The sequence below is a fragment of the Protomyctophum bolini genome (genome assembly GCF_963924005.1).
Source record: "Protomyctophum bolini genome assembly, chromosome: 7".
Lineage (NCBI taxonomy): Eukaryota > Metazoa > Chordata > Actinopteri > Myctophiformes > Myctophidae > Protomyctophum > Protomyctophum bolini.
Window position 1 is genome coordinate 38,562,121 of NC_137868.1, and position 21,501 is coordinate 38,583,621.

A 21,501-nucleotide genomic window follows, 5' to 3' on the forward strand; every position below is an offset into this window, starting at 1 on the left:
AAATGTACATACAGTGTGTGTGATTAAGATCCTCTCTAGTGTTTTTGACGAGATAATTTTGCTTTGGCCAAGAAAAAGTCTCAACCACCCATTGTTAATTAACATAGTGTGACAAGATTAGCTTGGGTCAACAATTCACGAGAAGCCTGTTTGCTATCCTATTTGCAAGATTTATTTTGACTACACCCAGTATAGTTTTTAATAAGGCAGCAGTTGACCTAGTTGTGGCTACAGCACAATAGTTTAAAATGTAATTGTAGTATATCATATTTGTATATCATAGTTCCCAAAATTATCAATCATAAAAGCTTTTATTTTTCATTTAATTTAGAAATTAATCAAAACAAAAATCATAGGGTTCCCATTTGAGTCATAATCATGTAAGTATGTGCGTTACAGCCACGTGGCTGTATCTGGTGGACTTGCGCACGTGGAAGAAAATACAGTATTTCTGGTGGACTCTTGCTCAAGTGGAAGAAAATCTTTCCAAATGAGTACAAATGACACACATGGGAATTATGAGCAATTTACTTTAGTCATTGAGTCATTATTGTGCTCATTTTTAGTATGGTCCAGTTATAGCTCAGACTTCATTCCCTTATGGGAATTGAACTCTTTACCCTAAACTTAAGGAATGAATGCTGCACTCTAGAATAGGAATTCTCAAAAGCTTATGACCCTCTGGGTAAATAGTAAATACACAACATTATTCCAATGACTAATTGTGCCAGAGACTTAACTAATGGCTTCATACTGGGACCTGAATGTAACGTTTACCATCACGCTACTCTACTTAAAGTTGCTCTTAAAGCCACTGCACACTATTGGTTATTTTAGTAAAACATATTATTGTGGTGCAATATTGGGGGAAAAATCATCCTTGATCTGAAAAAACGAATACAGCACTTTCAGTCAGCAAAATGTCATTGCTGACGTGCAAGGTTGCACTGACTGGACATAGAGTAGGTTAGAAATGAATACAAAATATTAGAGATGTGTGACATTCTTCACCCCTGGTGTGTAAAAGCATTCAGTCCACAACGTAGCATCTCAGAACCTGTTTTTGGAGTCTGACGACGAGTGCGACCCACTAGTCTTATGTTCTCAGTTGCAGTGATTTGACTAATTTTTGTGTGATATATTTAAAGATGAAACTAACCTCTATATTAATTCTATAGAAAAAGTAACAAATAATTATATATACATTTTCATAATGACCCTACCATAACATTTTTGTATAAATGTAAACATTAATATTTAAATAAATATGGCCTTTAGTCTAAACCCTAGTTTGGGAACCACTAGCCTATGTCTGAGGAATGTGTAACTTTCTCTACCTGCTCTCATTCATCAGGGCCCAGCCAACAGAAAACTGTGAAAACAGCTCCTGTGATTAAATTAACCAGTATTACGTTACCCTGATATGGGGTAAGATCACGTACTGTACACACACGGCACAGTAGCTTTAGACTCCTCCTCTGCTCTCCATTTTTGTGCAATTGCCTCATACTGTTGTTTTTCCACGTCTTTCCCATATTTATTACTTCTCAGGGGAATGTCTGGGGGGAGTTTTTATAGGCCCCAGCGAAAGCTCAGTTAGCTCTCCAAAGTGGTGAGTGCACATTTCACATTTATATGTCCATTTGTGTGTGTGTGTGTGTGTGTGTGTGTGTGTGTGTGTGTGTGTGTGTGTGTGTGTTCTGCATCTCCCCTCCCCCACCACCACTGTGACTGTCCATTGTATAATCACAGCTCTTTACCTGGCTGTGTGCTGTGTGTACAGACACACCCTGCTACTCCGTATGGACCAATCATGTCTCAGGGAGGTGTTGCACTTCCAAGGAGGTGTTGCACTTCCTGCCTTTGGTTTGGTGAGAGAAGAATGGTGCAGGAGAGAAAAGAGAGACTTGTCTGTGTTTTTGCTGAGTGAGTAGGTCAAATGCAAGAAGTGATCACGTTGGCGTTAGGGGTGTGGAAAGGACAGTGATTTGTGGTCCTACTTGGCCGGCCTTTTGACTTGATTTGTGGCAGTTTGCCCTGTTCTGTAAACTGGGTCTGGTAGGCTGCAGGGAAGAAGACAGAGAGAGAAGCAGAGAGGAGGGGGAAGATAAGTGTCAATCTGTTGGAACTTGTTTGGGAATTCGAGGAGAGAAGGAGGGGAGGTGGGCGGGGGGAGCCAGAGAGAGAGAGAGAGAGAGAGAGAGAGAGCTAGACAGAGAGAAGTAAAAGCAATGAGTGCTAAGGCATAAACATTAGGCTTTTCCAGGGTGACACATTTGAGGTTAAAGCTATCGAACACGAGAGAGACAGAGCACCAGGATTACATGATTGAGGATCAACATTTTATTTTGATTTGTTTTGTTTTTTGTCTGAGACTGAATTCTAAGACTGAATTCGGTGAAGGAATGCTTGTGAGTTGTGCAATTTCATGCTTCCACCTTTGAGTCCAACAGGAGGGAGGGAGGGGAGGGGGGACTAGACCTCTCCAAGATTCTTCTATTCAGGTGAGTCTCTCAGGTTTACTTGTTTACTTCTTTACTGTTGGGTGTATTTCCAAGTCACACTGTTCTAGGCTCTTGTTGTCGACTTTGAACACAGATTGATTTTCTTTTTTTCTTTTTGTTATTGTGGTTTACATGTAACATGCCTTAAGTGTGTGTCATGAGCTCTGGCTCTCTGAGTCTACTCTGCATTTGGTATGCTGTTCGACCTAAGAACTATGCGATGCAGTCTTATAGATTGCTGTATTTTAATGTTTTGAATGTTTGCTCTGTCTGTGGACTGTGAACTCCAGCAGGGCACAAGCCTATACAAAGGGACAGTGGGACACACAGTGTGTGTTCACGAAAAGCTTTCCAATATTAAAGAAACAGGATGTTTATAATACTACAAAACATCCATTACGATATATCCCATATGTGTCCCATACATAGCTATTTTGAAACTGAAATACGTGGACTTTCCAGTTGTAGCAGTCAAGTCAGTTCTTTGACAGAGTTCTTTGGAGAAGCAATCAGATAAGCCCACTGCATATGAGAGGGCCAAAAAGGCTAAGCTAAATTAACCCAAACTAAAACCTCTTGGTTAGATTTTCCAGCTTCCTTTCGGCCAGTGATTTATTATTGACAATGCCAGTGATTCCTTATTTCAAGAATAATCTGAAAAATGGTGACTCAGCCAGACCATTTCCTATCTCTCTACACTGACTAGCCCCGCAAGCAGAACCCGAATGTAGTAAAGTTTCTGACACTTTTATGACTTTACTGCATTGGGTCCTGCTTCACGTGGGGCTGTCGCCAGTTACGCACAAACAAATACAATGTAAACACGCCATGAGACGGACTTCTGCGCGCTTTTACCATGGTTATTCATGTATTGACTTACGAATGTGCGAACTATAAGTACCTTACATACCATACCGACACATCTCCTGTGTCGCGGAAGCCGTATTTTTAATCCATGATTGATTAAAAATGTCGCTTCTTCCTACCTTGTTTATTGACACCTCATTGTACCGCCTATCTGGCTAGCTAGTGGTGCTACAGCTATGACGGAGCAGATCAAAGGTAGGGACGTAGCCCGCAAAGCCAACCGCACATCGGGAGGCGGTACAATAAACGGTAAATAAACAAGAAGAAATCAAAGCGACATTTTTTTTTTTTTAATACTGTTTTTATTAGGCATTTTTGAAAGACAATTTCAGATTTAGACAATGATAATAAGTAATTCAGTTAAATAAAAATGAAAAAAATAACAGGCAATGTAAATGTTCCACATACAGTATAATAAAAAAAGACATAAGTGTAAAACAAAGAAAAACAGTTAAACAATGACAAGTGTGAACAGACAAACAAAACAGACAACAGGACAGACACTCTTGCTCTCAAACTACCAACATGTTGTGAATTAAGTAAATTAGACATTCTTTTTTAAATAATAAAAAATAAAATAAAGAAAAAACACTCAGTTCCTTTTCTTTCAGTTCCTTTTCTTTCTTTCCAATTTTCTATTGTGCTATCTATTGTGTAGGAGGGGTTAGCGTGCACCTATTAAAATATTCAATGAAGGGTTGCCATGTCTGGTAGAACCTATCTTCACTCCCTCTCAATTCAAATTTAATCTTTTCCAATTGTAAGTAATGCATAACATCCTTCATAAGTGAAGTGTGAGTTGGAACATGTGCTTGTTTCCAATTCAACAGTATCAGTCTGCGAGCCAGTAGAGTCACATATTTTACCATGTTATATTGGAAAGTAGACAGTTTGACCCCGGGCCCTGTGACTCCCATAATTGCTGTTAGTGGATCCGGGTCAAAAGGTTTTTCAACAATGTCTGACAGTGATTTAAATATATTTTGCCAATATGATCTTAGTTTTGTGCAATGCCAGAACATATGAGCTAGAGTGGCCGGCGACTGGCCACATCTGTCAAAGCGACATTTTTAATCAAACATGGATTAAAAATACTTAACGGCTTCCGCGACACAGGAGATTTTATCAGAGGTATGTAAGGTACTTATAGTTCGCACATCCGTAATCAAACACAATACAAAGCGCGGTAATAGCGAGCAGATCGAAGAAAGGTTGAGTTTTTTATATCCGCGTTCCAACAATCGCATTGGAAAATCTTATCATGACCAGGGACCCTACGGGTCAGCCCGGTTCGGTTCGGATTGGGCTGACCCAGGGGGTTCCGAGAGGGGCTATACACTGACCTAATTTAAAAAATCCTAAAACAAATTACATATTATACATTTGAGACTATTTCTCTATTGACTCTTCTGAATCCCTGTCTTTCAGCTTCTCAAAAAATGACGTAATAATGGGTACCAAAAAGCACAGCTGGGCTCTGTTCGACACGCTATCTGCTCACATCTCCAGCGACCGTAGCCACAAGGCTGCTGGACGGAAATCCCGGGATCCCAGCCCTAGACCGGGAGCTGCTGCCCCCACGGAGCGAGAGAGGACCAGAGAGGAGGAATGGAGGGAAAGAGAAATGGAGAGGCTAAAGCAAGACAAGGCAAGAAGCAAAAGGAAAGACATGGACTCTTCTGAGAAAGAGGGGACTCCCACACCCAGAGCAAGACATGGGGAGAGAGACCGGAGAGACCGAGAGGGGAGACAAGAGGCAGAGGCACGGCCCAATGGAAGGCCTGTTTCGCACTTTGAGACAAGGGTCCTCGACAGAGAGGCGGAGAGGGCACGGAACAAAGGGGACACATTTCCCCGAATGAGAAAGGATGATGGCCAGAGGGACAGGAGGAGAGACCAGTTTGGCGAGAAAGACGCAGTCAGAGGTGACAGGAGGCAGATGGAACGGCAACCAAGAACAGCCACCGAGGATTTGGAAAGAGAAAGGGAGAGATTAGTGAGGAGCGAGAGGCAGGGAGATCGAGAGAGGCACAAGGAGAGAGACCGGGATAATAGAATAGAAGACAGGACAGTGAGGGGGAAGAGGGACAGACCGAGGGAAACTGATCGCGGCTCCCGGGAAAGGAGGAGAGAGAGAGACCCGGAGGTCAACGACCCATGTAACAGAGAGAGGGATAGACTGAAACCCAACATTGGAGAGAGGCAGGGCCCTCGTGGGGCCTCGCCACGCAGAAGACCAGAGAGGGACCTCTATTTGGACTACGAGGGCCAAGAAAGGGTAGAGAGGATGGCAGGAAAGCGGGGCACCAGGAGTGAAGGAGACAGCGATGAGGAGATGAGCAAGAAGACTCAGAGGGAGAGGGCGGAGAGCAACGAGCAGAAGGCGAGGCACAGCAAGAGCGAGGGAGATGACAAGGGGAGAGTGGCGAGAGACAGAGACGGACAGCGGCACAGGGAGGACGATAGACGGAGAGACACAGGGAGACACGTGAGGCAGGAGGAGGGCAGGGATAGGGATAGGGATAGGAGAAAAGAGAGGGAGGGTGAGAGACGGCGGGATGGCGAAGGGGCTACGAGCAACGACAGGCAGAGGGAAAGAGAGCCGTATAGAGACAGGGAGGCGGAGGAGAAGAGGAGGCGCAATAAGAGGACTGAGAGAGAGGCAGATCCTAGGAGGGACGAGGCGGCCGGCAGGGGTAGCCATGGGAGGGACCCGCCGCAAGGCCAGAGCAGTGGGGAGTGGAGCAGCGATGTGGAAAGCGACAGGCAGCGGCATAGGGCAAGGGAGGAGGACAGGGAGACCAGTAAAGAGAGCATGGCAGAGAGCAAGAGTGCCGGTGCTGGAAGGGGGGTGGGAGGAGGCACAGAGAGAGACCGCGTGGAGCGACGGAGAGAGGAGAGACCCGACAGGGAACGAGGGGAAGAGCGGGCAAGGCCGAGGAAGATGTGGCTGGAGCCAGGGAGAGGAAAGTACAGTCAAGGCTCCTCTTTAGAGGATGAAGTAGGAGAGGAGAGAACAGAGTCGGGCACAGGGAGTGGAAGGGAGACGCACAGAGAGAAAGGGGAACTAGAGGAAAGGTGCTCTGACCCGAGAGCGACCAGAGTTACATACTTAGAGCAGCCAGGGAGGGAGGAGAAGGAGGAGGAGGAGGGTGTGAGCGTAGATGGAGAGGAGGTGAGAGAGGCCTGGGCAGGGGAAGACAGAGGACGGGCTGAAGGAAGGCAACTGGGGGACGAGGGGGGGAGTTGCGACAGTAGCGAGTCCTCAGGTAGCGAAGGATGGAGTGGGACTGATGGGGAGAGGGATAAAATGCCGTCGGGGGAGGACGGTTTTGTCACTGCCTCCAGCGGCGGGGATGAGGAGGACGAGCGCTTGTACAGGGACTCCAGGGAATCCTGGGAAGGCGAGGCTAGCCATAAGGGGCATGGGGCGGAGAGGGACGTCCAGGAAGGATGGAGAGAGGAGAGTGAGGATAGGGTCCAAGAAGAGGGAGATGGTAGAGAAGGGAACAGACAGGTGACAGAGAAAAAACCCACCTTTGTCTTTTGTGTCATCGGGCAAACCCTGCCTCACTCTGATAGGCCCAGTAAGTCACCCGACTTGACTGTGGACACCAGGCAGTCACATTCAGGAAGTAGTGTGTGTGGTGACAACATCACGCTCCAACGACACAGTGACTCGCCTCCTATTCCTAGCAGAAGTGACAAATGTCCTGTCATCAACGTCAACGAAGACAGAGAGTGTGAGGCTGAGGGAGAAGGGGACAATCACAGTGTGCTGGACGATACTTCCAGAGAGATCAGGTACACGACAGAGCCAAATGACTCTGAGGCCGGTGGTGGAGCCAAGGGCAAGGCGGAGCACCCGTATGCCGAGATAGGTCCAATAAGGAAAAACTCAGAGACTGAAAAGCTCCTTGCGGCGTGGAGAGAGAGAGGGACATTGCTTACGGAGCAGAAGGAAAAAGAGAAGGAACGCATGGCAAGCCCCATCGATCCCTACGGCGCGGTTGGCTACCAGGGGGATTCTGCACCCATTTCAGCTCCCTCCCATGAAAACGGACACATAATTGTGCGCGCAGAAGAGGAGGCGGTGGCCATCCGCATCCGCATGAGCGGAGCGTGGAGCCTGGAAGAGGAGGCCAAGCGTCACTCCCAGGCCCCCCACCTCAAGTGGGCCAAAAACGTTATATGCGAGATCTTGGGCCGCTCTGAGGATCACGCCATCGATGACCCCCAGCTGAGGTCACAGGAAGGCCAGGAGGTCAATCAGCCTGACGAAATGCCAGAGGGAGAGCAACAGCAAGAAAAGCAGGAGGAAGAGGAGGAGGAAGAGGAGATGGTCGGGGAAGGGGCCGGAGAGGTGCCCATCTACGCCATGGTGCAGAAGCAGAAAGCAGGCAATCAGAACTCTGGGACTGACGTCTCGGAGGGCGAGGGGGAGGCCGAGCCACAGGAGATGGAGGAACTGAGAGGTACGGGGCAGAGCCAAACAGACATGCATTCTAACCAGGTCACAGACATGCATGATGACACACACACTGACACACTGTTAGACACAGGGCTGGAGGATGCGCAAAGCACTCCCACGGACACGACCACAGAGCCATCTAGTAGACAGCTGCATGTAGAGAAGGCAGCAGTGGGAGAGATGCAGGATAGTATTCAGGACGGGGGGAAGGCTGAGGAGATCATTGAAGAGAGGAAACGGGGATCAGAGGGGGCTGAGGAAGAGGAGAACAGAGCGAGAGAGGTGGAGATGTATCTCTCCGTGAGTAACACCCTGTACAAACCCAGCAGCTGCCCCAGTCTCAGCTATGACAATGAGGTCGCGCTTCCTGGTTCAGGCATAGCAGTCGGAGGTCAGGGGGGAGCCGAGGAGAGAATAGGGGACACTGAGGAAGAGGAGGGGGATGAGGAGGTATTTGAGAGTGGTTCTGGTGAGGAGTTGGGAATGAGGAGCCAGGGAGAGGAGGAGGAGGAGGAGGAGGTGGTGAAAGGGGAGAGCGCAGAGGGTGGGGAGGTGGCGGCAGAGGGGAAGGCAGTGTTGGTGAAGAGCAGCTTCAGTTTCCGAGATTTGGGCCCTGAGGCACGCTTTCGGAGAAGGGGGATCCGCAAAACCACAGAGAGACGAAAACGAGAGTCCTTAAACGAGGCTGAAGAAGAGGAAGGTCTTGCAGGCGATCGCAGAACCCGAATATTCACAGCACCAGGTAAAGCAAGAAGCAAAAATGGTGGACACAATCAGGTGGTTGGCTTCTCCAAACTGGTCCACTAATCCGTTTTGACCAAATAATCAACTCACAGCTTTGATAATCGCCTCAAAGCCACTAATAATTTTTTAACAAATCATTTCCAATCACCTAACTGGATCAACAATAACAAATAGGCTGCCACAGAGAGGAAATGACTGATTTGTTGATATCTTGTGCAGAATGTGCACTCTACTAAAACCCCAAAAACTCTTCATTTGTGTGGCCTCCTATAGTATGTATCCTTTTCAAATTTGGCCTTATGAAACAACAAGGTGTCTTTTGGCTCCTGTCCTGTCTTGCAGCCTATTATGTTTCCTCATGATATAGGGATAATTTCATCATACTCTTGACTTTACAGCTTTCCTCTAAACAAGCGTGTTTCTTGGAAGTGGGAGTGTGCTTCTGCAGTGTGTCAGTGACGGGTAGTGGATGATGGGTGGAGATCAGATAGCAAGAAAATCCCTCTAACCTGAGTCTATAACAGGTCTCTCACATCCTGTCTGGCAGCCAGAACACATTAATGACAGACAGACGCTCGGTCGCTAAACTGAGTAGTATAGTTTTGTTTCGATTTGCTTGCTTTATTTATTTACTAATGTATTTAATTTAATTATTAATACATTTCATTTATTTATTTATTTATTTAGCTATCTATTACATTTCTTCATATTGCCACATTTATTTAGTTTTGACTTTATTCTGCAAGCAGTCGTTCATTCTTTAGTTTCTTGCACATCATTGGTATAGTACGGCCATACCAGAGATGGGCGCGTTTGACCGAACCATGCTGCTGTGTGAAGAATGGATGAATACTTACGTTGTCAGCCGATATTACAGATATGTTGTTCTTACAGATGGGGAGGATTGTAGAAGTGACAGCTGGGGAGAGGTGGATCTGAGGTGAGTCCAGTAACCCGTTTCTGATACTTGCTTATTGCATTATTGTTTCTGATACATGCTTATTCTGTGTTTTTGTTGTGGCTTTCTCAAAGAACAGAACAGTGTGTCAGAAACACTGTTGTACTGTTTATAGGTTGATTATACTCACACTTGTCATAACTTGTCAACATCAGGTTAAAGGTTCAAGGTTGTACTTTATTGTTACATCTTGTGTACAGGTACATAAGAGTAAAACATATTTTAGTTTGTCTTCCTTCAGATAATGTAGAAGCATAGATAACATAACAATCACAGCAAGCAAAGAGATAGAATAAAGAGTGCAAGAAAGAGCAAACAACGAGTAAAAAATAAAAGAGTAACATATGTAACATGTGCATGTTTTCACTGTAGTAGCAAAGTTAGGTAAAGCTTATGTTCCATATATACAGTAAAATATAGTTTAGAAAGGTGCAATTCGAGGACAATTCTCAGACTTTGTGTCTTTGTCAATCTTCATCACTGCAGGAATGTTTTGGATAACATTGGAAGAAGAAAAAGAAACTCCAAGTTTTTCAGTGAGTATATCTATTATTTCCACTGTTAGAATTGTACTTCAAGTAACAGAAACAGAATCATATACTGCTTGCCACTATGGATAATAAATGTAAAATTGACAAGTGGTACTGGGTATTAAGGGCATTGCATATGGACAGCGTATATCTGTGTGGCATGGAGGTAGAACACTTCTACACTTCCACAGAGTCCTGGGTTTGTTTCCTGACAGCTGGTTGCTGCAGTGATAAGTAGTGGTTAGCAACCCTGTCTGTTTCAGGGTAGTCGTGTGGTTGTCTGCATCCTACCCAGGCCAACAGTGGAGGATTGACGGGGACCGCAGCACACATGGGGAATTATTAAATGACCACTTCCCCAATGTGCGTCTGAGTATTCCCATTCAGTATATGGACTCAGTCAGGACATGGCCTTTTAGGCTGCTACTGTACTCTGGTCTAGATCACTGTCGCCTATGACCTGGCACTGGGACATATTTTTATGCTGATTATAAACAATCTTTAGATGTATATGACAGTTCTGTCTCACTTCATGCATGATTTACATGTTCTTCTGAAATGTCAATTCATTGATTTATTTCCGTATAAAGTCATAACTTGACAGTTCACATTTAATTTAACCTTTAACATTTGTGGTCTACACATGTGGTGAATATGAATCATGTCATTTGAGGATAATCCCTTTAAAAACCAGATACAACATTTATGACTGGTCAACATAATAGCCTGGGACAGTGACATGTTTACAGATCTAATCTGGCTATCTGGTTTTGACTCGCTGTGGTTGGGGATTAATGGTGATTAAAGAGCATTTTCCTTGTATCGCTGTGTGTGATTCATCTGTGTGCGGCCACTGGCTCACTAGTTGTTTACGTGATACTTTGATTGTTGAAGGGAGATAGATACAGGCAGGAAACGGCTCCTTCTACAATCTTGTATTTTTAAAACGACCTAAAATGGCAGCAGCTCTCTGGCCCAATGAGTCACTGGGATATTGCGTGAAATTGGACAGACCCTGTGAGATTTGTTAGTCTGTGCTTTGTGCGTGTGCGTCTATGTACATATGCGCTCCAGGGCTTCAGACAGGTTTCTGCAGGTTTATTCATATCTCTTAACTGGCGGGGGGAAAAAAACAGCTGCTGCTGAAGACCTTGCATTCCGACAAGTACGTGTAAAGGGAATGTGGAACACAAACATAACCCTCTCGACTCAAAATCTCTTACCCTCTCTCTCTCTCTCTCTCCCTCCATTTACTCCCACTCATCCTCTTTCTCTCACCCTTCCTTCCTCCTTCCTTCCTTCCTTCCTTCCCTCTTCCTCTCAGATGCAGCCCAGCTCTACCAACAGTACAGCGAGGCGGCGCAGAACATCGAGATCCTGCGGCAGGCTCACTCCGACACCGTCTCCATCCCCGCCCCGCCGTCGTCCTTGTCGTCGTCTGCACCGTCGTCCCCGACCTCCTCCTCGTCGTCCCCGACCTCCTCGTCGCCCCCTCCCGCCTGCAGGCCCCTGCCTCCCTTACCGCCCGTCCCCCACCCGCACTCCCTCTCCACCGCCAGCATCAAGAGTCTGCCACTCCCGGAGCTGCCGGCGCCGTACGGGCGCAGGGCATCCTCGCCCCGCCTCTCCCTCGCCGCCAACACCCAGACGCTGTGGCAGGACCTGCCCGGGGTCAGGAACAGCACCGAGCTGGGCGAGTTCACGGAGGACCAGAGACGGCTGCAGGAGGTAACCTCCAGAGCCACTTACTGCAGGAGAAGAAGCGGTTGTTGTGCATCAGTTTTGTGTGCTGAATAGTATGAATCAAGCCTACATTTTTTAAAGCATGAATTAAGCCTAAAATGTACGGGTGCCTAGTAATTGCTTTGGTCCTAGAAATGACATGTTTGAGGGAAATAAGCGAACCACAAAAAGTACTAATAATGATATAATATTTTTTATTGACACAATTTGATTGTCACAATGAATCTTCTGCAGTTAGAAAAGGGTTGATGACTCATTGTTGTTACCCAAATCACTGGGACTGATTAATTGCATATTAATCATCATTTATGGCTATAATTGTACAGCTGTAATTAGGCAGTACTGGTATATAAATGACGGAAGGTGACGCACCACTTGCCAGAAATGACTGTTGCCACATTTCAAGTGAAATGTGTCCGACTGAAGGTATAGCTTGAAGGTATAGCTTGTTTTTTGCTACAGGTCATGCTACAGGTCATTCCGTGGAAGTTTAGTTCGATTTGGAAAATCCCAAAATCCCTTCGGTTCACAGCAAACTATATCTAGTCATCACTTCAAAGTCCCCCACTGACGGCCAAGTGCTTCTAGAGAAGTTCTTAGTCATCGTTCACCTCTCAATGACACAGTATGTTGTTGGTTTATGAACCGTTTCCCAGTTGTCTTTGGAGTTTCATTTTCTTGTATGATTGGATTCCAGAGAAGGAGAGGTCCTTTTCTGTCTTGTTAGTAATTAGACCCTGACATTTTAGGAATGTAGCCGACACTCCTGCCCTGTTCACATACAATAAGCACAAGCATAGAATGAGGTTGGATTACCAGTTCAGCATTACTGTGGCTCAGGTGATAGAGCAGGTCATCCAATGATCCCTGGGTCGGCGGTTCGAATCCTGGCTCCTCCTGTCCACATGTCGAAGTGTCCTTGGGCAAGACGCTGAACCCTACATTGCCTCCAATGAGTCGTCGGTCTGGGGCTCGCCACCATTGGTGTGTGAATGTGGGAAGTGAGGACGCTGGCGTTGACTGTTCGCCGCTTCACCTCCCAATGTATGAATGAATGAACCATTGTAAAGCTTTTTCCAGATCAATTAGTTGATCTTTCTCCATAATATGGGTGATATATTTACCTAAAAAGCTTGTTTAACGTTATTTTATTTATTATTTTCCATCCTTCCTTTTCCTTCTTTCTTTCCTTCCTGCCAGGTGAGATTTGAGGTGGTGACATCGGAGGCATCCTACTGCAGGAGTCTGGACATCGTGGTGGATAACTTTGTCAAGTCCAAACAGCTGGGGTCGCTGTTGGCCACTCAGGACAGGAACTGGCTGTTCTCTCGTCTGGCTGACGTCCGCGCCATCAGCCACAGGTCTGAATAATGTATATGTTTAGATTGCGTAAAAAGAGGCTCTACGCACACCAAAGTCCTTGTGGCGGTGCCGACGCACGGGAGAAAACTATACAGGAGGAGATCTTGAATGAACAAGAAGGTGGCCGCACACACCAATAGCCAGAGTACCAAAATTTATTCGGACAGCAGGTTAGACAACTTCCAACGTTTCGGCGGTTAAGCCTTCATCAGGGAATCTGCTATGTTTAGATTGCACCATCTAGTACAGCCATGTCTTTGCTAAAACTAAAATTGAGTAACCAAATTTGACTGAAGCACTGCCATTGGATTTTTTTGACTTTTCGTTTTTCTTCATGTCATATGAAAGCATAGCTTCAAATTGACATATTGGTTGTTCAGTTTGACCCACCAGTTTTGGAGATATGGCTTATAGAGTAATGTCTTGCAGAAAACAGCGAGTTGAGAAAACAGGCTTGAAAGGTTCACTTCTGTGGTCTCTAACATTACACCTAGCTACATGTTTAAGCATTTATTTCATATTTACATGTCGATTTCAGACATGCTCTAGTATGTGAAGAGTCTGCCTGTGCTATTAACTCATTTAAAAAAAAGAAAGAAAAAAAAAGATTTTCTCCTCTGGAATTTACGCGATGGCAGGCTCTCAGTCAAATCTGGTCACATACTGTATGTGCACGTTTGACGACTCGGCATGTGTTACATATCACATGTACTACCTTACCTGTGCCTCACCAGTATAATTTCTGCATGAGTAACTCATATACTGTACTTGGATGGATATATGGTTGGGCGGATGTTTGACACGCTTCTCCTGACCGTTTCATTTCAGTTTTCTGTCAAAGCTGGAGGAGAGGGTGGAGTCGGACATGATGCACTTTTCTGTGTGTGACATCATCGCTCGCCACTGTAAGCGCTTCAGAACGGTTTACGTGCCCTACCTCACCAACCAGTCGTATCAGGACGCCACCTACCAGAGACTCATGTGAGTCAACTTTGTATTGTTCTTCCTACATTTTATTATCTTCCTTTTATAGTGACTGGCAGTATGTACATTCTATTCATCTTCCTTTACTGATAGGCACTGGCAGTCGGACATTGCACTGTGCCATGTTGTGAGCTTGTTACTTTTGATGTGCCCCACATACACCCACACACACACACGCACAAATAAGAATAAATCAGGCTTTGAGTGCATTTTATTGGCACATCCAAAACTGACGTTTGAAGCTAATGTTCTTCTTCGTACTGAGTCACTTGTGGATGTGCCAGTAGATTTCACTTAAGGGAGCTATAGAGTGTGCAGATCTTCTTTCATGTCTTCTGTTGATCCAGCAGAGCACTTGCCTTGCACGGTATTTGGATGTGCTCGACTACTCCATATACTGTATGTATTATTAGACAGCATAGAGTAGACGTATAAGGAAACCTTTTCTGGTGGGATTTTATCCAGCAAATACTTGTTTGTATACCGCTGTACAAATATTTTTGTCTCTTTCTCTCTCACGCGCGCACGCACGCACACACACACACACACACACACACACACACACACACACTCACTCCTTTGTATTCTTGCCTCTCAGGAATGAGAATCCGAGGTTCAAGCTGGTTGTGGAGAAGTTAGAGAGGAGTCCCGTTTGTCAGAGGCTTCCTCTGCGCTCCTTCCTTATCCTCCCCTTCCAGAGGATTACACGCATTAAACTACTGGTCCAGGTGTGTGTGTATTACTGTATTTGTGTGTGTAGTGTACTTGATGATAACGTCCTGAATCTTCTAGTGTGCCATTTTCCCTGCTTGCGTTTATCTTACTTCCACACCGTTTCTTTCTGTCCAGAACATCGTGAAGAGAACGGCGCCTGGCACTGAGGAGGTGGTGCAGGCCATCAAAGCGTTGAGGATGCTAGAGAAGGTATACTGTTTGACCGTCTCCTTCTCTCTTCTGCCATGATGTTTTACGTCACTTCCCCGTAACCCTATCTCACATTTCTTCTCTTGTTCCCTTTTGTCTCTACTTCTCTCCCTGTGGTTCTCTTCCCCTGTTCCTCAGCTGATCCAGGAGAGCAATGACAGCATCACGCAGATGGAGAGTATAGAGTCCCTGGTCTCCCTCAGTGCCAAGGTCGACTTTGAATGCCGGGTAAGTACTAAGGACTCAATATACCTCAATAGTCCCTCTTGGGGGGTGATGTCACGGATCAACAAAAGAACACAAGTCTATCCAAATCTATAACAACCTGGTTGCATTTTCTACATGCCATTGCTCACATCTAACTCGCTTAATTAGACTCTACCTTGCTTACTTTACTCTGTGGTCACACTTGCGACTGACTAGTGACTAGAAGTTACTCTGCAATATAGGCAAATGCCTCTGTCAGCTAAATTCCTAACTGTATTGTGTCATGTGTGTGTGTGTGTGTGTGTGTGTGTGTGTGTGTGTGTGTGTGTGTGCGCGTGTGTGTGTATACTTCAGACTCTCCCCCTGGTGAGTCAGTCTCGGAGGATGGTGAGAAAGGGTCCAGTGACAGAGTTAATGGACTTCTCCCTAAAGGAGACTGAGAGAACCGTCTACTTGCACCTTTTCAATGACTACCTGCTGCTCTCGCTGCACAAAGAGTGAGTCTCTGCTGCTCACTGCTCATTTGAAAACAAATAATTTCATGTTGGGCACTGAACTGCTTGCTAATTCTCAGTGAATGTTTCTCTGCCTTCCTCTTTGTTATCTTAATATTATATCCTCTACGCTGTTAACAATACCTTCCCCATCTCTCACTGAAGTTCTCCCTTGCTCTATGCCCCTCTCTCTGAACATGCTCACTCATGAACACTAAATGTAGTTGTCCTATCTCTTGTTTACAAGAACCTTGCAATACTGCCAAATATGCTGTTAATAAATCCAACATAAAAGGGGAATACTAGACATCCCTTGTAAAGTAAAAAGAAAACAAAGCACTATCTAGATATATTTGATTTGACTTTATCTCCTTTTTGATCCAGAGGGGGCAGGTTCACAGTGATAGACCACTCTCCGGTATCAGACCTGCGTGCTGAGAACTGTCGCGTCAAGCTCCACTCCCTACAGAAGAATCTGTTCCGTCTCCATCTCTCAAACAAAGCCCTGCTGCTCAGGACAGACACACTGTAAGAGAACAAAGAGAGAGTGATGATGATTGACCTTTGAACTTGTGGCTCTCATCTACGGTCCTATGAACACAGACCCATGCCAGTTTCATACTTTACCACGACTTACTGTACCAATGCATTCAGCTGGTGTCACAAGTCTAAAGTAAAATATAAAATAAACAGAATAAAAGCAACTCTGGGTCCACAGGACTGGCGGTTGAGAACCATAATTCCAGAGGGCGTGTTCATCACAGTAAATGTCCCAACACAGGATTTATGGACGGTGGAAAGTCTTATGTGAACTTCCTTTCTGTTTTCAGGAGCGATAAGCTACGCTGGATATCGGCTGTGTCGCGGCCGCATCCCGAAATCGATTTTTCTGCTGCACAAGGTGAGAGCGCACATCCCACCTTAAGCTTAATTTATACTCACTCGGCTTCAGTTTTATATTTTTCAAGTTTTAATTTCATTTGTTCCCATTTCACTTTATCCTGTATAATTTCCAATTTGAATGAAATTGGTATCCCGACCCACTATTGCATGAATGTGCAGTGGGGAATGTGGCCAAAGTAAGAATTGGAGTGTCACCTATTGATCTGACCTGTTCTCTCTCTTCTTGTCCTCCCAGATTTCACGCAAATGCAATGCATCCGAGGCTTCGTTGCACAGCAACCAGATGAGCTGTCCTTAGAGAAGGCTGATATCATACTGGTGCACCAACAGAGCAGTGATGGTAAGCAGTGTTGTTTTTGGCAGCAAATTTATATTTTAGTTTAGTCATAGTTTTGGACTGAAACTTCATTTAGTTTTAGTCATTTTAGTCATCTGGAATGTCTTAGTGTTAGTCTAGTTTTAGTCGACTAAGTGTCATGCGAGTTTAGTCGACTAAATCTATGGCTGATTTAGTCGACTAATGTATTTTGGTGGGCCTTGATCATAGGCGGATCTAGAGATAAAGGGCCCCTGGGCCACCAACATGCAAATGGCCCCCCCTTGTTTTTGGAGACCTCCCTCTTAGTAAGGAATAAGAACCACTGACTGAGTAGATACAGTACTTTGCCACTAGAGGAGGCAGTTTGACAGCGATGTATTCAGCTTCAATCCTTGTCTAATGTCTGGGGTCCCAGATGCCTCTCTGGCCCCTTTTCCACCAGTTGGTTCCCAATGGGAACCGGTTCAGTTCTTTTTGGTTTTTAGTCCATGAGCCAGAGTTCCAAAATTGAAACGTTAATTATGAATTGAGTGTGCAAAACCATACCTATATTAGATTGTTATCACCATGGAACTTCTCCAATTGAGTACTTACACGAAGACAATGATTTATTGTATTACACATTTTACATTTTTAAATATGCAAATGAGGCATTATGTAGGAAAATGTGCAAGATAATAGAAAATATGAAAAAGCTACTACTGTGGAAGGGTTATCATGTATTAATTTACTTTATTGATCCTATAAACAATTTAATATAGGGTATAGTTTGCCCACCAATTTTGGAGCTCTGGCTCATGTACTAAAAACCAAAAAGAACTGAACCGGTTCCCATTGGGAAAGCAGGTCTCAGTGACGTGATGGCACAGAGTTGGGCAGAGGCAGAGCACAGAGTTGGGTTTTAGTGACCCCTAGAGTTGCAGAAGTGAGACCAAGCCGACAAAGGGCTTAGTAGTCTGTTCTCTCTGAGTGAACTCTCCCTCCAGGGTGGTCCCAGAACCACTGATGGCTCCAGGAGCATTAACTTATAAAAACAATTCTCTCCGCTTCAGCACCAAAAATGGCAAAAAGGCTCACGTTCTAAACTCGGGTTTGACAGGCCTGATTGAGGGGCTTAACTGGTAAGCTGATGGCTTGAACTCTTGTCAGATAAAACTGGATACAAACCGTAAAGTGAAGCTACAGTTGACATGTTAAAAACAGTTACTAAATTTGGTTTAAATCCAAATGGGAAAGTCTTAACACAAAAACTACTAACTTCAACCTCTTAAGGGATGACTTCACCCAATTTCAACCTATCTTCATATAATTTGTCCTCACTAATGTTCATTATAATATGGTAAATTAAAAAATCCTACATGGTTTGTGTCTCAGAGGAGGGCTATGGACAGTTCAGAAATCCACTAGTGGTAAGGCAGGTCACTTCAAACGAGATTTTAAATGTATTTCTTTCCTCTTATTGACGCAAGAATAATGGCTTCTATTATAGCATGCTAACTTTCCAGGAATTGAAAGTCTGCAGTATTATACTGTAGTAGGTTTAAAAGCTATAATGGTAAACATTTATTTATTGTAAACTTAACATTTATATCAAATCAAAAATTTATTTAGGCAGTAATCTTCGGTCTTCTTTCATTCCTGTAGATGGATGGAGAGAAAGAATAGGAGACGGAGAAAGAGAGAGAGAGTAAAATAGAGACAGACAGACACTAAGGGTGGGAATCCACTAACATTTAGGGGCTGTGTGTGTCCTCTCATCTTCATGTTGGACTTGCGTCACCTCCTGGTCAATTGGTTTCCCCAGTCCACTGGGACAGCTTTAGGATGACTCCATCCTTTAACACCCCCTCTATATAACTACGATTGTGTGAGGTCAGGGTCTTTTGTTATTCAAGGGGATTTCCAGGACTGGTCCAGATATCCTGGATCGACCATTTTGGTCACCTTTGGCCAGTTATAAATTTGCTGACCAGCAAAATAACCAACAAATGACCGCTCTCTGTGTAAACAAGGCAACGGATTCTGTTTCGTATCTCACCAAGCCACATGAGGTCGTAAACGTTCTCTTCTCACCCCTTCTGTGGGAAAATGGTTGTAGTGGAGCAGGATGCCTTTGTGTGTGACTTGCAGTATCAGTGGTTTCTCCCCTGAATGTTCCAGCAGTTACTTGCAACATGCGTATATATCCATATTTTGCATTGCATATAATATTCACAGATTCGCCCTTCATACGCTACAGTGCAGCTGTGCTTACTGGTTTTAATCTGCTGTACTTTTTAACCTGAATAGAATGCTCCATTAATGTTATGTACTCTGAATGAGAAAACTACTGCTGCACTTCCTTATGTTTCCATTACAAACAATTCTTCACCCAGTATTTCACCCAGAGAATTATTGTGAACAGAACTAGAGTTATACGTTTTCTCACTATTTGGTGCACTGAACACAGACAAACAAACTCAGCTAAAATGCACGCCTCGCTTTAATAGACAATTAAGTAATCTTCTATTCATTCAGGTACACATTGATTGCACTTAAACTCTTCAAGTAAAACCAGCTCCTGCAGTGCTTAATGATCAGCTTTGCAAATGTAATCAAACATGCCTTTTTATCTTGCAAACTTCCTGAAGTTCTGTCTATATTCCTCAGGAACCACCAGTTCATAGGCGATGTAATAATTGCCATATTAACACAATCCTAATTTTAAACTGTCCTCTAGAGGGAGTGCTTACCCCACATCTTGAGCTTTTCTATGTATGTATTCCCTTGTAGTAGCAACCACCAAACATGAAACATCCAATGGCCACTGAAGTGTAGAGGCGCTCATATGCACTAAAATATTAATCTACTTAAAACTCATGGAAAGAAGTGGCTTTCTGTTAAAATACTAGTCTTTAAACGTTTTTTGAAAAACATATGTTTCCATATCAGTGGTGCTCAAACCTTTTCATGTCATGACCCGCTTCTCAAAATATTTTGTTCCATACAGTAGAACACCATAAGCAAAAATCTGAGTTAAAAATGTTCACTTTAAAAATATATATATATTCAAATATTTGCACAACACATTCACGCTATGAGCTTGTATGTATATCTGCTATTTTCGAATAGCCAACCAATGCTATAGCTAAAATCCAAAATGACGAGGATGCTTTCCTGGTTTTAATGGGTTACAATAATCTGTCTCTCTTTTTTTCCCCCAGGTTGGGTGGAGGGGACCAGGCTGTCTGACCGTCACCGCGGCTGGACGCCCGAGTCTCACCTGGAGACCATAACTAACTCTATAGTTCAAGAGCGCAACCTCTCAGATGCCCTCAAACTTACAACCGCCACGGCTGCTGTGTGAATGTGAACATACAGACTAGTTGAGACTACAGAGATTAAAGCACCCCGGGGCGCCGTCCTTCGATTTGAACGTATCAGACCTGAAACGGAGATCTCTGCTATATACGAGCTGGTGCAGTTCTGGACAGTACGTGGATGATGGAATACCGGGAATGTGGATTCCCTTCTCCCATGTTAGAAAAGAGCACGAGTTAAATACTGTAAGGTTGCATGTAGCAGTGTTTGGTCATTCTTGGCCCTTATTCTGGCAGCAACCGTTGCTGAGGGACAGCGTATAGTGCCTGAATTGTTTTTGTTTGGGGCCTTGTGACTGAAAAGTAGGTTCAGACCGAGACAATCTATGAAAATTGTATTGAGATAATATAACTAGCCTAACACCATGTGTATGTGTCACTGGGCTGAGAAAATGTGTTTTAAGCTAGCTTTTTTGTGAGAAACATACGTTTTAGCTAAATGTTTTATTTTTTGTATATTGAATAGAACTTTTTTTGGTGGATTATATGTTGAGAAGAACACAGACGGCATACAAACTATACAACATCCCAAAAGTTGGATTGTGCAATTTCAAGATGTACAGACAATTATTGTAATATTATGCATACAGTGTTTAAAGAGATTTACGGTAAATGTATCAAATAAAAGCATGTGTTTGGACAGACACATGCATGATCTATTCGAAGTGAGCCTGAATAATTTATTTTAGGTATATATGAAATGTTTAATGTGTAAGTGAATCTGTGCTAACTTTGCTAAGCCAATGCAAAACACACAACTCTGGCATAGCCTACAAAGGGCAATGGAAGATGGGAAACATACAGCCTGTGGCTGTGCTGTGGTACACACTACACAGTTGCTATAGTGGCCAGTGCATCCTATAATATTTCCTTTTATTTTGAAAGGAAAATGCATGTGGTCTCCGAGGCTACCCCTACTGTATAATGACATGCCCAATAGGGACGCTGTCACGCCAGGTTATAAGTGGTTATTTATGAGATGGGCCCCTGGACCAGAGTATGTAAATAGATTTGTATAGTGTATTTACTTAAACAGCTAGCCTATTTTACACACCCAGCATTGCTTCTAGATTGCATCATTCAAGTAGGCCTATACAGTAACGGTATATCCCTTATCCCCCTGTTGCTATTC

General features: G+C 44.3%; 1 protein-coding gene across 1 annotated transcript; it reads left to right on the forward strand.

The window, feature by feature from the left end:
* Positions 1–1,878: 1,878 nt before the first annotated feature.
* On the forward strand, positions 1,879–21,030 carry arhgef5 (Rho guanine nucleotide exchange factor (GEF) 5). Its single transcript, XM_080768111.1, has 15 exons — positions 1,879–2,504; positions 4,800–7,846; positions 9,481–9,526; positions 10,031–10,080; positions 11,399–11,802; positions 13,018–13,178; positions 14,008–14,160; positions 14,762–14,891; positions 15,013–15,087; positions 15,226–15,315; positions 15,649–15,791; positions 16,173–16,316; positions 16,619–16,689; positions 16,927–17,031; positions 20,214–21,030. Exons 2-15 carry the CDS (start codon positions 4,822–4,824, stop codon positions 20,354–20,356), a joined length of 4,740 nt encoding a protein of 1,579 aa, XP_080624237.1. The 5' UTR covers positions 1,879–2,504; positions 4,800–4,821; the 3' UTR covers positions 20,357–21,030.
* The last annotated feature ends 471 nt before the right edge of the window (positions 21,031–21,501 follow it).

Bases quoted from the DNA above. Each gene is read 5' to 3' on its own strand.
- arhgef5 (XM_080768111.1), top strand. From the start codon at position 4,822: ATGGGTACCAAAAAGCACAGCTGGGCTCTGTTCGACACGCTATCTGCT. The intron at 15,088-15,225 runs GTATACTGTTTG...CCTGTTCCTCAG, and splicing joins CGTTGAGGATGCTAGAGAAG to CTGATCCAGGAGAGCAATGA. The intron at 16,690-16,926 runs GTGAGAGCGCAC...TTGTCCTCCCAG, and splicing joins CGATTTTTCTGCTGCACAAG to ATTTCACGCAAATGCAATGC.